The sequence below is a fragment of the Cervus elaphus genome, chromosome 3, assembly GCF_910594005.1.
Source record: "Cervus elaphus chromosome 3, mCerEla1.1, whole genome shotgun sequence".
Taxonomy (NCBI): Eukaryota; Metazoa; Chordata; class Mammalia; order Artiodactyla; family Cervidae; genus Cervus; species Cervus elaphus.
This window is the reverse complement of record NC_057817.1, coordinates 26,651,500-26,668,157: the sequence shown is the minus strand read 5'-3', so window position 1 is coordinate 26,668,157 and position 16,658 is coordinate 26,651,500. Positions and strand designations below refer to the sequence as shown.

At 48.5% G+C, this 16,658-nt stretch overlaps 2 protein-coding genes across 3 annotated transcripts; both read left to right on the top strand.

Annotated features, from left to right (window-relative positions):
- The first annotated feature begins 626 nt into the window (after nucleotides 1–626).
- On the top strand, nucleotides 627–5,541 carry LOC122681233 (small proline-rich protein 2H-like). 2 transcript variants are annotated; one of them, XM_043883083.1, is made up of 3 exons: nucleotides 627–2,081; nucleotides 2,299–3,075; nucleotides 4,670–5,541. In XM_043883083.1, exon 2 carries the CDS (start codon nucleotides 2,326–2,328, stop codon nucleotides 2,833–2,835), a length of 510 nt encoding a protein of 169 aa, XP_043739018.1. In that variant the 5' UTR covers nucleotides 627–2,081; nucleotides 2,299–2,325; the 3' UTR covers nucleotides 2,836–3,075; nucleotides 4,670–5,541. The 2 variants fall into 2 exon arrangements, with proteins under 2 accessions (XP_043739018.1, XP_043739010.1); XM_043883075.1 differs by having other exon boundaries at nucleotides 627–3,075.
- A 2,472-nt stretch (nucleotides 5,542–8,013) lies between these two features.
- Nucleotides 8,014–10,680, top strand: MFSD5 (major facilitator superfamily domain containing 5). Its single transcript, XM_043882825.1, has 2 exons — nucleotides 8,014–8,502; nucleotides 9,074–10,680. Exon 2 carries the CDS (start codon nucleotides 9,092–9,094, stop codon nucleotides 10,442–10,444), a length of 1,353 nt encoding a protein of 450 aa, XP_043738760.1. The 5' UTR covers nucleotides 8,014–8,502; nucleotides 9,074–9,091; the 3' UTR covers nucleotides 10,445–10,680.
- The last annotated feature ends 5,978 nt before the right edge of the window (nucleotides 10,681–16,658 follow it).

Genomic DNA, 16,658 nt, shown 5'->3' with positions numbered 1-16,658 from the left:
GTCCAGGGACACACATATACACACCTATGGCTTATTCATACTGATATATGGCAAAAAAATCACACTATTGTACAGCAACTATCCTCCAATTAAAATAAATAAATAAACTTTAAAAAAGAAAAGAAACAGTATTTCTATTTTCTCTTTACAAAAGAGTATAGAAATATATTATGAACAGTGTACAGAATAAATTGGAATAAAGTGAATACCTACTCAACTGCCATCCAGCTCAAGAAATTGAGTATTTCCTGCTCCAGAGGTTCTCATGTGACTCTCCCATCATCCTCTTCCTCTCTGAAGAAGTAACCACCATCCTGACTTTTGGGATAAGTATTTCCTTATTTTTCTCTATAGAATTAGCACCTATGTATGCATCCCTTTATAATATTACTTAATTTTGCCTGTTTTTGAGGTTTATAGAAACAGAATGACACTGTATTACCCTTTCCTGTCTGACTTATTTTGTTCAACTTGTTTGTGAGAGAGATACAAATTGTTGCACATAACTGTCTTTTTCATTGTTGCAGGGTATTCCGTTGCATGAATATACCACAATATGTATTTTTTAAATTCTGCTGTTGGTGAAAGTTTGAGTTGTTTCCAGTTTGGGCTATCATAATGCTACTAAGAACATTTTTGTATATATTTCCCAATATATACATGCAAGAGTTTTTCTAGGCTATAAAGCTAAGAGTAAAGTGTATGTGCAGGCAATCTCAATTTTTATCAGATAATCCCAAACTGTGTTCCAAAATGGTTGTACCAGTTACACTGGAAGTCTAATCAGGAGCAGGTGTAAAATCAAGACCCATACTCCTTTCTTGCCTAAAACTCTCAGTGGTTTTCTCTTTTCCTTGGAATAAGATCCAAGTCACTGCTGTGGTTCCCAGGGCTTCTACCTGGCTCTCTACCTGTGCCATACGACTCTCCTCTTTGCTTTTTGTACTTGCTGTCCCCCTCTCTGGAATGTTCTTCCATTAGCCATCTCATGGCTATCTCCCTCACTTTCTTCAGGCCCTTGCTAAAATGTCACTTCTCAGTGGCACTGTCCCTGACCACTGAATTTTCTTTAAATATTTATTTATTTATTTGGTTCCACCAGGTCTTCGTTGTGGCCTGTGCATTCTTACTTGAGGCATGCAAACTCTTAGCTGAGATGTGGGATTTAGTTCCCTGACCAGGGATCGAACCCAGGTCCCCTACATTGGGAGTGCAGAGTCTAAGCCACTGGACCACCAGGGAAACCCTGGCCACTGAATTTTCTATCACAAATTTTTCCAGGCCTCCTTACCCTCTTCTCAGCTATTGTGTTCCTCACAGTCCAGCTATCTGGGTTCCAGTCAGCCTCAGGCTGCTGTCCTGTGATCTGCCAGGACTTTTATCTCCTCCCAAACCCTTAAGGACCCTTGGAGCTGACTATGTGGTGGCCGTCTAGCTGCTCCTTCTGAAGGATCCACCTCTCTGAGTCACTTTGTATCACATCATTCTGGGTTTTTTTTTCACAGCCATTCCATGCTCCGAGACAAGCTAATATATTTATTTGTTTACCTGTTTGCTTTTTGTCCCCACCCAGCCCCACCTCTCACTTTAAAGGCCACTCCATAAGAGGAAACCTCACTGTCTTGCTCTGTAACATGACCAGTACCTGCTGCATGACGGGTCCTCCAATAATAATTGTCCAGGCTGCTTGTCAGGCTCCCAGAGGCAGCCAGGCCCTCCTCCCCCTGCTCCCCCCCACACCTGGGACTTGCCCTGTGTGGAAACTCCCAGAACCTAGGGCTCCCCCGGCCCCGCCAGCTCCCACCAACATCCCAGGCAGAGTCTCAGAGGATCTGCTTGTGCTGTTGCCCTGTGTCTCCTCTGGAGACTGTTTGGAAGCCTGAAGCAGTCATTCTGGCCATCAGGGCTGGAGAGTGATGGGCAGGTGTCAGGTGCCCGGAGCTCAAGAAATACTTTTTGAGTGAATAAAGGGAAAGTCTTCAGAGATGAAAAAGATATTGCCAGGTGGACAAAAGAGAAAGGGCGCTCCAAGCAGAAGGAAGAGGAAACAAAGGACGGAGGCGTGAAGAGTGCACATCACGGTTAGAGGACTTGGTCTAATCCGGTGCCCACGGAAGGTTCTCTGTGGAGGGGAGGGGAGCCGGCAAGCAGGGAAGGGGAGGGCTAGCTGGGGAGGTCTGAGCTCCTGCAGGCTCAGAGCGGCTCAGCAGCGTCTTAGGTTTAATCCTGCCCCCACCCCTGCTCCCCAGAGTTCCCCCTCTGACCCCACCCCTCCCCTCCCCTTCACCCAACCCCCAGCCTGGCCGCTCCCCACCGTCGCGCTGAATGGACTTCTCTCTGGGCCTACGTCTGGGGCCTCGGAACAAGAAAGCCAGCCATCAACAGCCACCTGCGCCCTCTGGACACTGCCCACCAGCTGCCTCCCCTTGTCCGTCCTGCCCACCCTCTGCCTGTGCCGGCCCCTGCCCAGCCTGTCCCCTTCCCGCCTGCTGCTCCGCCTATCCTTCCTGCACGGCTCCCTGCCCCTCCTGTCCCGGCCTCCCGGGCCCACCCTGCACCTGCTCCTGCCCCCCCTGCCCCGCCTGTCCTCCCGTGACTTACCCCCACAGTGCCTGCAGCCAGTGCTCTGGCCAGCCCCTGGCCTGCTGCCGCCCCTCTCCTTGCCCCATGTACCCTTGCTCCAGGGGTCGAGCCACCTGTTCCAGCTCCTGCTTGGGCTGCAGTGACGGCTGTGGCTGTGGTCGAGGGGCTGCCTGGGGTCCTCCAGGCTCCACCAGCCGCTGCAGCTGCTGCTTTAGGGGACAGCGTACCTCTCGGCACTGTCTGATTGTCTAGGGGGTGGTTACCCATCTCCTGGAGCACTTCTGCAGGCAGAAGATCAGCTGGACCCTCTCCCAGGCAAGGAGTGGGGCAGGCTGCTCAGAGCCCCCCGGCCTCCTCCTCAGTTCTGGGAGAGCCAGGCATCTGTTTTGAAGCTAGTTTCTAGATACGCTCTCACTGGTTCCAGAACCTCCTCTTCTGCAACTTCTGCAATGGAAAATGTTCTTCTCAGGGCCTTTCCTGTGGTCCCTGAAGGTGAGCAAGTTGACCATTTCCCCCTCTAGTTGATCTCCCCAGGAGACCCTTCTTGGCTCATCTTCTCTTGCGTGGATAAGATGGCGTCTTCATCCAGGGATCACTTTTTCTGCCCTGTGGACCTTCACCCATATCCCTGAATAACCCAAGAGTCTCTGAACCCTTTACCTCTCATCGTGAGCCTGGAGGAAGGGCAGTGGCTCTTGGACCGGAAGAAGAGCCTGAACAGAGGATTCTTGGTTCCTCCCTCCCCTTGGATATCATGACATCCTTTATGGTCCTTTACTTCTAGGAACCTGGTGCTCTCCACCTGGATGTCTTATCTTTCAAATCTCTGAGGGCTTGCCCAGCCTCATGACCTCAATCTTCCAGCAATAATCCTATCTGTTACATTCACGCTTATCTGGCAAGGGGTGATGGAAGCTGGAAGCCCTTGACTCAGGTTCCCAATGATTCCATCCACAAGTAGCTAGTCATAGTCCCCTATCACTGGGAGTGGGGCTGGGGAGTTGGAGAAGCCACAAAGAGGAAGATGGAGCTAATAGATGCTGGTATCTGCCTGGGATTGGATCTTAAGCTGAGAGCCCCTAAGCATCCCATCATATTCTCTAAGTTATCTGACACTGATCCGCTTCAGTCTTCTCTTTCTCTGCCTCCTTCTCTGGGACCCTTTGTTCTTGCCTTTCTATCTCTGTATACCCTTCTGCTTATCCTTTCTTCTAGCTTTCTATATCACTCTCTCCACTTCTGTTTCCTTTTTTCTATCACCTGGACACTCTACCTCCACCTAACTTGTATCTTTACATCTGGTTTCTCCCACTCTGTCCCTTCTTTTCCCCATCTAATTTAAAATCTACTTAACATACATGTCTTTTTATTTCCCCTTTCCCTGTCTCATTTTGTATCTTCATGTTTGTTTTCTTCCTTGGTCTTTTTTTTTTTAAAAAAAACAGGACAAAGTTACATATAGTTCCACTATATGTTACAATTATTTTTTAAGTAGATAAATTAAGATCTTTTCCTTGGTCTTTTGACTCACCTCCTATTTCTCTCCTTTTCTGTCCTATTCTGCTTCTGGGAGCAAGTCATTCTAGATCTTTTCCATTTCTATTTCCCTTCTTTGTCTCTCTGTCTTTGTTCCTGTCTTTCTGGGTCCAATTCTGTTTCCCAATTCTGTTCTTCTGTTTTTCAATTCCTCTCTCTTCTGCCTCCCCAGTCTCTGGCTTTCTGTCTGTCTCTCCCCATCTCTCTGGGTCCCGCAGTGTCCTGCACACAGGCCTACGTCACACCCATCTCATTGCTGTCCAAGGGCCAGGACCCCAAGTCTTCATTGTCCCCCAAACAGCCCATGTCCTGGAGTGAGCAAGGGCTGGACATAGCTACCAAACAGTCCCTTTGTCCCCTGCCCACTGTCCAGGCCATCTTATCCTTACTCAGCTCTAACTCCAAACCTTTTTTCTTTCCAATCTTCATATTCTGAAAATTGGCAACTAAAAAGAAAAAGAATTATGCATTTATGCTACCTGTCCTGCGTAAACTATATTTCAGGGTGGTCAGATAGCTCTAAGTGGTGAAGAAAATTTCTTTTTTACAGAAGAACTCCAGCTAATGTAGAAGAAAAATGGAATTAGGAAAATCACCGTTTTGCAAACCCTAATGAAATAATTGATCAGAGCAAGACTCTTCAATGGATGAAGCTAAGGATGGTGGTTGATGCAGAACTTTACAATGGAGTATTGAAGCTGTAACTACCTGACCCCACTGATGAATCTTAGCATCACTAAAAAGGGCACAACCACATAGCCTGTACCTCCTGGTATGATGCAATCTGAAGCACTCAGCACCACCTGTGAAGGACTCTTGCCAAACAAAGGAACAAACAAAAAAACTGAACATGATTCTAATCAAACCCTACCACTAACCTCCATTTAATAGGAAATATAGGGGGTGGAGAACAAATTAAATGGCACAACAAGGAAGTAAAACAAAATATCCAGAATGTGGGACATTCTAAAGGAAATCTGACCTGGTTTCTTCAACTAGTCAATGGCTGAACAGGAGGGTCAATGAGAGGGGGCGTACAAAGATAGCTACTACATAGAATAAGTGGACCTTGTTAGATTCCTGATGGGGACCCCCCAGTTGTAAAAAGACATTTTTAGACTGTTGAAAACATTTAATTATGAACTGCGTACTTACAATGCCAAGGAATCAGTGTTGATTTTGTTAAATGTGAAAATGGCCTTGAGGTTATGTAAGAAAAGGTCCTGATTTCCTAGAGATGCATACTGAAGCATGGAATGAAGTGATGTATTTAAGTATTTTGGCAAATAAAAAAAGAAAGAAAGGAGGAGAAGGAACAAAGGGACAAAAATCAATATTGTTGAATTAAGTATATAAGGTTTCATAGAACCTCTCTACCTTTAAGTATATTTGAACATTTTCATAATAAAAGTTTTAAATGATGCTGTTCTTGTAAGCATGGTTCCTAGTAATTCCCAGAGCGTCCTCCCTGCCTGCTCTGAAAGCCAGACTTCCCCTGTAACTCCCCACATACAGACCCTGGTCCTCCTAGCCCTCTACTAGAAGTGGGTCCTAGAGGTGGATTTGCCCTCCCAGGAGATTCTCTATCCCCTCCAGTCCTCTGTGGCTCTGCTGGCACGTGTCCCATGTAAAGGATCTTTCTCAGCTGTGCTTCACAGCTCTGAGGGGACAGGGGAACCTTAAAGAGAAAACGTATTTTGAATAGGTCCTATGATAAAAATAATCCAAAATAATGTAACCTTCCCGAAAGTCTTTCTTAGGTGCTTCTGACAAAAATGCAACTCAGTAATGGAGAACACTGGCCTCCATCCTGGAAAACAGAAGACAAGGCATGTAAGGCCATCCTGTCCCACTCCCTGCTATCATTCAGGGTGACCTCCTCCCTCAAAGAAAAGATCACCAGGAACTGAGAGACTGGGTGTAAGGAGATGAAGGATTTTCAGTCCAGGACCAGGATGGAGGGCATTCAGATTCCCCCATGCCCTCACTCACTGAGTGACCTTGGGAAATCATGATTTTTGAGCTTTGTGCTTCTAGATGAAGCAGGGGGACCGATACCCTTTTCTGTTCTCTAGAAGTTTGCCAGTTAGGGATAAAGGCACTTTGGAAGTTGTGGAATATAAATCTCAGCTGTTTATCATAAGAAAGTATTTCTCAAGATATAATTCCAGACTCTCCCACCCTTCTTTAGTACAAAGAAAACCAACACTTACTAATCACCTGTGCAAGTGAGTGAACACATTTCATCTTCTCAGAAATCACGAGTGTGGAATTGGGAAGATCTGGGTCCCGGTTCTGACTCTACCTCTTACCATGTGAGTCCTGTCTTGTTACTTAACCTTTCCAGTTCTGAAGTACCTACCTAACGAGTTGTTGTGACAGTTAAACAGTTCATCTATAGCAGTTGGCCCAGGACTTCCTAAAACAGAGCTTAGATATAACACATAATAAGTGATGGACTTCCCTGATGGTCCAGTGGTTAAAGAATCCACAAGCCAATGCAGGGTACACAGGTTCAATCCCCGGTCTGGGAAGATTCCATATGCCAAGGGGCAAATAAGCCCACATGCCACAACTACTGAACCCCACGTGCCCTAGAGCCCATGCTCTGCAAAAAGAGACCCTCACACCGCAACTAGAGTAGTCCCCACCCCACTGGCTGCAACTAGAGAAAGCCCATGCAACAATAAAGACTCAGTCCAGCCAAAAATAAATAAATAATCTTAAAAAAAACTGATGAGTTACTAGCTAATAAAGACCAGCACTTTTTTAGAATAATTTACATGTATTATCTTACTAATTTATTTATTCATCTGATATTTATGGAATGCCTTTTATGTACCATTAAATGTTTCAAGTACTGGAAATATAAGTGAACAAAGCAGAAATTTGTAGGGAGAAGAAACAGTAAGTGAAATATACAGTATGCCAGATAGTATTAAGTGCTATGAAGAAAAGGCAGCAAAGGAGAATAGAGGGTTGGAAGGGAAGCAGGTAGGTTACTGTGGCAGAGGTGGTGCTGCCTTTTCAAACAGTATGAGCAAGGAAGGCCTCTCTGATAAGATGACACTTGAACAGAGAATTGTAGGAGCTGAAGGAGGGAACCATGTGGATATCTGGGAGAACCAGACCTTCACAGGGCACAGTGTGCAAAGGCCCTAGTGATAGCCGGTGTAGATGGAGTAGAAGGCACAGGAGGGAATATAGTAAGAGATGAGGTCAGAGAAGTGGCAGCGGAAAAGAGGACAAAGGATTTTGTAGGCTATTATGATTCTGGCTTTTTTGCTTAGTGAGATAAGAAGCCATTGGAGGGTGTTTTTTTTGTTTCTTTGTTTTAAAATATTTATTTACTTATTTGGCTTCCTTGAGTCTTAATTATGGCAGGTGGGATCTTCCTTTCACCATGTGGGATCTAGTTCCCTGACCAGGGATGGAACCCAGGCCCCTTGCATCGGAAGGAGGAGTTTTAGCCACTGGACCACCAGGGAAGTTCCCCATTGGAGGGTTTTGAGGAGACAATACTAAAGCTGGAAAGAGGTTAAATAACCTTTCCCAGATACCACAGCTGGTAAGTAGCAGAGGGTGGGCGTCCAGCTCCAAGGCTGAAGTTCTTAACTCTTGACCGCCACTGAACTTTAGCCTTTTTCAGTTGGGCGCTGCTCTCCTATGATGCAGACCAAGAAACTGGGACACTGAGAAGTCATATGGCTTGCCCGAGGCGACACAGCTGGTAAGTGACAGGGGTGGGATTTGAGCCTTAGCGGTCTGCAAGCCAAGTCCAAGTCCTTTACACCACACTGCCTCCCTCAGGTGTCTGAGACATACTGACTTCTGGCCAGGAAGTCACTATTGTGGGAGAAGAGAAAATCGAGAAGCCAGTCTCGGCTTAGGGAGACAATGTTCCTTAAGAAGATCAAACCCCTGATTCTGCGGAACTCCTGGCATTGTCTTAGGCACAGCAGCGCTCCGTAACCCACGACACGGAGGAAGAGACTGAAAACGGGTCTTTATTTCCGGGGGCTCCGTAGGTATCCGGGAGTCGAAGAAGCGAGTGTCACGGGAAGGCCACGGATGGGAGTGAACCAGGAGCAGAAACCGCGACTACCACCGCCTCCAGTCTGGGCCCCGCCGGCGTCCGGAGGTTGTCACCGAGTCGCGGCTAGGGGCGGAGCAGGGGGGGGGTTTGAACGCCGCGCCCCCGTCACGTGATGGGGCCATCATGGCGGCGGCCAGAGGCCTCCCCGGCTCCCGGAAGCAGGCTGTGAGGGGCGGGCGCGCTGGTGGAACCCGAGCCGGAGCCAGAGCTGGAGGTAGAGCGGGAAGGGCGGCCGGGCGGCCTGGAGCCGGACGTGTCCGGAGCGTCCCCGCAGACCGGGGCAGCAGGTGAGACCAGGGTCTGGGCAAGGCGCGAGCGTGTGTGGCGGGGGCTAGGGGCGCAGGCGGGGGTGCCCTGATCCGAAGGAGGGGGAAATCTGAGGTGCACGCGCGTGACCTGAAGCAACTCTAGAGGCCTGCGCGGGTGGTAGGGATGCCTGGGACAGATGACGAGACCTCGAGGGCAAAAACAGGCTCCCCAAAGAGGATGGGAGGTAACCGAAGGAAGTACAGTGTGTAAACGCTGTTGTGGGGGAGGGCAGCAGCCCCTGAACTTGCGGGGCTGGGACTAGGTACTCCCTCTGTGCTATGCCAGGCAAGGGCGGGGCGAAGGCTCAGCCTTCTCTCCTCTCACACCCCTCCCTGCCCCACAGTGTCCTTGGAGACCGCTCTGGCCGGCCACTCCTACCACCCACCCAACTGGTCCCTCCGGTCTGAGCTCTGGGGGAGTGGAATCGAGGGGTGGGGGAGTGCTGTTGGCAGGGGGGTTGGGTGGATCCGCCTTCTGCTTAGACAGGCAGCCCCTTGACAGCGCTACCGGGGCAATGGATGTGACTCTGAAGCCCCCTTCTCTTCCCAGGTCGTCCGGGGGCCGGCCATGCTGGTGACTGCTTACCTTGCTTTTGTGGTCCTCCTGGCCTCCTGCCTGGGGTTGGAGCTGTCAAGATGCCGGGCTAAGCCCTCTGGAAGGGCCTGCAGCAATCCCTCTTTCCTTCGGTTTCAACTGGACTTCTATCAGGTCTACTTCCTGGCCCTGGCAGCTGACTGGCTCCAGGCCCCCTACCTCTACAAACTCTATCAGCATTACCACTTCCTGGAGGCACAGATTGCCATCCTCTATGTCTGCGGCCTTGCCTCCACCGTCCTCTTTGGACTGGTGGCTTCCTCCCTGGTGGATTGGCTGGGTCGCAAGAAATCTTGTGTCCTCTTCTCCCTCACTTACTCTCTCTGCTGCTTAACCAAACTCTCTCGGGACTACTTTGTGCTGCTGGTGGGCCGAGCACTAGGTGGGTTGTCTACAGCCCTGCTCTTCTCAGCCTTTGAGGCCTGGTATATCCATGAGCACCTGGAACGGCATGACTTCCCCGCTGAGTGGATCCCGGCTACCTTTGCCCGAGCTGCCTTCTGGAACCATGTGCTGGCTGTAGCGGCAGGTGTGGCAGCTGAGGCTGTGGCCTGCTGGATGGGCCTGGGGCCTGTAGCCCCCTTTGTGGCCGCCATCCCTCTCTTGGCTCTGGCTGGGGCCTTGGCCCTTCATAACTGGGGAGAGAACTATGATCGGCAGCGTGCCTTCTCTAGGACCTGTGCTGGGGGCCTGCGCTGCCTCCTGTCGGACCGTCGTGTGCTGCTGCTAGGCACCATCCAGGCCCTGTTTGAGAGTGTCATCTTCATCTTTGTCTTCCTCTGGACACCTGTGCTGGACCCACATGGGGCTCCGCTGGGCATCATCTTCTCCAGCTTCATGGCAGCCAGCCTGCTCGGCTCTTCCCTGTACCGTATCGCTACCTCCAAGAGGTACCACCTTCAGCCCATGCATCTACTCTCCCTCGCTGTCCTCATCGTTGTCTTCTCCCTCTTCATGTTGACTTTCTCTACCAGCCCAGGCCAGGAGAGTCCAGTGGAATCTTTCATAGCCTTCCTCCTTATCGAATTGGCCTGTGGACTGTACTTCCCCAGCATGAGCTTCCTGCGGAGAAAGGTGATCCCTGAGACTGAGCAAGCTGGTGTCCTCAACTGGTTCCGGGTGCCCCTGCATTTACTGGCCTGCCTGGGGCTCCTGGTCCTCCATGACAGCGATCGCAAAACTGGCACTCGGAATATGTTCAGCATCTGCTCCGCCGTCATGGTGATGGCTCTGCTGGCGGTGGTGGGACTCTTCACCGTGGTCAGGCATGATGCTGAGCTGCGGGTGCCCTCACCCACTGGGGAGCCCTACACTCCTGAGCTCTGACCCTGTTCCAGGACCAGGGAGCTGGGATGGACCCTTGAACTCCACCTCTCCAGGACTGAACAGATCTGTCTGTGACCTTGTGGCTCTCTGGCCCCTCAGCCTGTCCGGGGACTCCTCGTGCCAGTGCTTTGGGTTGGGAAGCACATGGGGTGATGGCCTGGAGAGAAGATGCCAAAAGTTGCCTCTGTGTCACTCCCTTCCCCCTTTCCACTTTAAAATAAACAACTTTAATTGATCATTGATCTCATTTACTCATCCTCACCTGTACCCACCTCAGGAGTTCTTATAAGGGGGCACCTGGAGGTTGTGAGGAGAGGTGGGATTACCAGTGGAATGTTTTTCTAGCTTCACTAAGACTTGTTTAGTCGCTCAGTTGTGTCTGACTCTTTGTGACCCCATGGACTGTAGCCCACCAGGCTCCTCTGTCCATGGGATTTGCCAGGCAAGAATACTGAAGTGGGTTGCCATTGCCCTCTCCATGGGATCTTCCTGACCCAGCGATTGAACCCGCATCTCCTGCATTGGCAAGCAGATTCTTTACTACTGAGCCACCAGGGAAGCCCTAAGACTGCCTCCACCTTAAACTGAGAGCTGTGGAATTGCCTTTCAACAAAAATGGGTGGGAAAAGCCTGAGGCACCGAGGTCCTCCATATCTTGTTACCCTGGGGACAGGCACCCTCCCCATTTGCCAAGCAAAAACCTTACTCCACATCCAGGGTGAGACAATCTCTGGAGCCTATGGAGTGGATGTCCAAGCCCCTGAGCAAAGATTCTAGGGGCTCAAGCTGCTTCTGTGACCACCCCTTGTGGCAAATCCAGAGGCTTGCTGCATGAATAGGCTTGCAGCTCAGCACATGCATGCCGCTTGCCTTCTGCCTCTCTGGCCACAAATGCACCCCTTGTCCACATCACCTGGTCCCATCAGGGCCTGTATGCTTGCATGAAACCCAAGTGAAGGGCTGCAGAGGAGAGAGCAGTGAATGGCTGACAGACCATGATCTTGTCTGTACCAGATTCTTCCCCACCCTGAGTGAGTGAGGGTGAGGGAGCCATCAGGGCAGGAAATAGTACCAGTACCAGGAACTCTAGTTCTGTGAGCCCCTCCCTGCCTCACCTCTGATTGTATCTGCCTTTCCTCCTCCCACCCAAACCTGGGCTTCTCGGAGGGAGCAGAGCCAGCAGTTAAGCAGGGTGGGGATGGAGGGAGGCTCCGCTCAGGGTGTGTCCTGGAATGTGCTTAAGGTGGGCTTGAGGGCCCTACCTGTCCTAGAAAAGAGGTTGATGACCTTTCCTTGGGTCCCAGACGAATTCCCAGACAGGAAGAAGCAAAACTTTCCAGGACCTGCAAGTCCAAACCTGTGTGGGGAGATAGCATCACCCACTGGGGGAGGAATGCTGATGGATGGGTCCCTGCGGGGTGAGGCCAAGGGGAGGGAAGAGTAGTGGTCTCAGGTGCCTGCTCAGAGAAGGAAAAAACACATTCCCCCACCCAGCTGCAGGGAATATACGCTGAGGTTAAGTATGAAAGAAGCAGATATCTTTTCCTTCCCCCATCTTAAGGCTAAAACAGAGTCTGTTGCAATAACTCCACTTCCCCTTTCTGCCTGTATTTTATAGTTATTTGTAGACTCTCCATCCTTGAGGACAGGAAGAAATTGTGTCTTATATGCCCTTGTCTCCCCCATATATACACACAAGTGGGTGCTTGGCCCATGGCTGTGCTCAGTAAATGGAGAGGAGACAGGCTAACTAACTCTGGGCTTTTCCTTTTTTTTTTTTCGGGCTTTTCAAGAGTAGCCCGTTTGGGAAGTCTATTAGACTGGAATCCAGAGGTTAGTTAATGATTTGTTGTTTTGAATGAGAGTATTTACTGATGGAAGCATGAGGTGGGCAGCATGTTCCTGAGTGAAAAGGAAAGAGGGAGGTAGAGGAGACAGACTAGTGAAGTTCCTTCAGCTTTGTCCCTGCTGAGTTCTCTTCAAAGGAGCTGGTAGATGATAGAGTGGGGAGGGTTCTTCCTGGCAGACTCATTGGGTGTGACAAGCTGGCAGGTATCTAAGATTGTCCATTTAGCTGTAAACATTTTATTGCTGCTACTGCTGCTAAATCGCTTCAGTCTTGTCCGACTCTGTGCGACCCCATAGACGGCAGCCCACCTGGTTCCCCCATCCCTGGGAATGTCCAGGTCAGAACACTGGAGTGGGTTGCCATTTCCTTCTCCAACGCATGAAAGTAAAAAGTGAAAGTGAAGTCACTCAGTCGTGTCCGACTTAGCGACCCCATGGACTGCAGCCTACCAGGCTCCTCCATCCATGGGATTTTCCAGGCAAGAGTACTGGAGTGGGGTGCTATTGCCTTCTCCAAACATTTTATTGAGTACCTACTATATACCATGCATTGTATTCCTAGGTGCTGGTGAAAGTTTTTTTTTTATCCCAGAGGAAAATCCACTTAAAGGGCATGTAGCAAAGCCAAGGCTAAAACACCTCCTGCTGCCCACCCAATGCCCCTTCTATGGCATGTACTGACTCTCTCCCCTGGGCCTTCACCTACTTGACTTTCCCCCTCTAGCCCTGCTCCTTTCTCCCAAGCCCTGTCCCTGGAGAAAGGCATGAGAGTGGGAGCATTTAGCCATGGCTACCTGGCCCACATCTGGATATTTGCCCATATGAGGCAAATGAGGGATTGATTCACCAGGTGCACAGTGCCTGCCAAGCAGTGCTCATGATGCCTTGCTGAGAGGCAGTGCAGGGAACTAACTGGTGAAGAGCTTGGAGCCAGAGCCCAACTGTCTGGGTTCACATTTGTGCCTCAGTTTCCTCATCTATAAAATGGGGATGATGGTATAGTATCTACCCTGAGGGTGCTTGTGAGGGTTAAATTAAGCGCTTGGAACAGCAGTTGGCCTCCAGTGTAAGTACTACTAAGTGTTTGCTTTCATATTTTATTTTTTAACTTTTTCAGTCCAGCTGAGCCTACCCAGATTTGGGTGTGAGAATGAGTGGATGGGGCTGTAAAGGGGTGAACAACTTTCCAACGCATCCCTGTGGTTGGGTGATTCCCAGCAGTGTTTATGTTTGGTCCTGGCCCAGAGAGCAGGATCAGGCTATCTGAGAGGCCTTCTGCTTTGGGGTGTGTGAGTAGCTGAGGAGGGCGTCAGTGTGTTCCACTTGAACTCATTTCCTCTTCCTCAAGTGGGAAGGTCAGCTTGGTGTCAGATTTGATATACACCACCATTTTTCCCTAAGAGAATTTCCTGATTTTCTGCCTTTCCATCCAGCTGGATATATAATTATTTTATTTGGAGCTTTTACGTAATCTTGAGAACAGAAACAGCCCAAGGAACCAGGAGCCAATGAACAAGAAGGCAGGAGGACTGGGGCATGAAGACAGTACTGAGTTCTGAGGCTGAAGAGTGACCTCTTCCTGGAAATTCAGCCCCTGCTCAGGCAGGGGAGAGGGCTGCTCCCAGCTGATGGCCATGATCCTTCCACTGGGTCTGGGTTCCACTTCCCAATACACTCTTGCCCTAACCCCAATCCTGTGGTTCTCCCTGTCCGTTTATTATTTTTTGCCACCACTTCCCCACAGAACCACAGAATAGAATTAAAAGACAAGTGAAAGTTTGTCATGCTTGGGATCAGGCCTAATGTCATCAAAATTATGTCACATTCACTTTAGCGATTTTTTAACAATAAATATGCGCTAATTGTAAAAGAGTCAAAGGCAAATACAGATATATTTAATGTAAATATGTGAATAAATACATGTCCACGTGTTAAAATACATATATTGATATATAAATATATTACAAATTACATATAGACATATAAAAAATGATAGGCTCCCGTATGCCCTGCTTCATACCAGTGTCAAATGTTTGTAGTCTAGGGCATATATTTAATTTTTTTAATAAAAATGAATCATACCATTAATGCTGTTCTCCAACTTGTTTTTTTATTTATTAAAGTATACCGTATTTTCCTCTTTTTAAAAACAATTGAGGGGATGGTACTGACGAACCTATCTGCAGGGCAGACATAGAGAACAGACTTGTGGACAGAGTGGGGTAAGGAGTAACATTAAAACACATACATTACCATGTAATAGATAATAGATAACCAGTGGGAATTTGCTGAGACAGGAATTTGCTGAGACAGAGCACAAACCAGGTGCTCTGTGATAACCTACAGGGGTGGGATGGGGTGGGAGGTGGGAGGGAGGTTCAAGAGGGAAGGGATATATGTATGCCTATGGCTGGTTCATGTTGATGTATGGCAGAAACTGACACAATATTGTAAAAAATTATCCTCCAATTAAAAATAAATTTATTAAATACAAAAACAATTGAGGGATCGCTTCTCAGCCTTTTGGCTAAGATCAAGTGTAAAAACAATTGAGGGACGTCCCTAGTGGTCCAGTGGTTAAGAATCCACCTTGCGATGCAGGGGACTCAAGTTCAATCGCTGGTCTTGGTTGGGGAACTAAGATTCCACATGCTGAGGAGCAACTAAGCCCAAGCAATGAAAAGTCCCCCGTTTTGCAACTAAGACTCAGTTCAGTTCAGTTCAGTCGCCCAGTCGTGTTCAACTCTTTGTGACCCCATGGACTGCAGCACGCCAGGCTTCCCTGTCCATCACCAACTCCTGGAGCTTGCTCAAACTCATGTCCATGGAGTCGGTGATGCCATCCAACCATCTCATCTTACTGGATGCAGTCAAATAATAAAATATTTAAAAATAAATAAATAAAAAATTGAAATCCACAAGAAGACTATAACAATCATTCATATATCTATGACATCTTTATATGTCTATACATATATATAAGATATGCTTTTAATGGCTGCTAAGCCTTGTTGGGCCTTTGGAAAGCATTTCAAGGCTTTTCTGTTTGAGGCTGGCAGAACCCCTGAGAGAGAGTGAGGCTTGATATTACTACCCTATTTCACAGATTAATAATAAACTGAGCTGGGATTAGAACCTTGCTCCTCTGTCCAGGCTCAACTTGAAAGCTCCTTCCACCATCCCATTACTGTCTCTTTATACAGGGATTCTGTGAGTGTTTGAATTATGTGACTCAAATTGACAATGGTCAACACTTTTTGATCTCTAAAGAACTTCCTTCTTGTTAGAAGTAGAAGGTGCATAAAAAAGGATGTTTTCTTCTCTTGAAGAGGGGAACAATTCTAGAACATTGTCAGGGTTAAGGTGTAAGCAAGAGGAAATAAATATTGACAGACCTGATGTATCATTAATCATTTATGGACCTCTCCTCTCTGCTGGTTCCCTCACTCTATAAGAGATAGGTAACTTCTGCAACACACATTGAACCCCTGCAGTAATATTACCATTTCAACGCTGAGATTCTCTAGTCATTCTTTTGTTTTGATTTGTTGGTTTTAAATAGTCTTCCCGGCTAGATTCTCAGCTCTTAAAAGCGGTTGACGTAAAAAAAAAAAAAAAAGCGGTTGACGTGATGAAGAAAACCAGTAACAGAGAAGGATGAGTTATCCAATAGAGTAAACTGGAACACACAGTTGTGAACTGAATTCTTTAGAGGAGGAAGGGAAGAGAGGCAGTCAAGTGCATGTTTGGGGACGTAGTTTGTACTCACCGAACGCAAGCCATTAAAACCTGTGAAATATTCCACTGAATGAATTTTCCTAGTTCTTCACTCACAGCCCCTACCCTACCCATCTACCCTCCACCCCCATCAAGAAAATTCTTTCTCAAACAATCCAACTGATGGAGGGAGAGCAAGGCTGGAAGGCAGAGAGAGCTGGAACTCGCTACAGTACTTGCGTCAGCACCCCTCGGAAAACTACGGTTTTAAACAATTCCTTGAAAGGTTACGCCCTTTTTTTTTTTTTTTTTTTTTGCTAGTAACCCAAATTGAGAGTTTCCAAGTAAGTTCTTGTTGTCTACTTTACTTCTCTTCTCTGGAAATTTAAACTCTTTCCGAGCTCTGACGATAAAGGGGAGGTGACAAAGGCAGAGGCTGGCCTTCACGACTGCAGATAAGCCGCAAGAAACTGAAGAGGTCAGCCCCAACTGGAAAAGGTGGGAAAATCCGCGCCCCCAAGAGGTCGTAACGTCCAGAGCAGCGGGATCCCGTCCGCAGGCATCACGTGACGACGGGTAAACTACACGCGGCGGGTAAACTACAACTCCCAGAACGCCTCGCGACCTACCGGCCTTACGCAACTCTTGC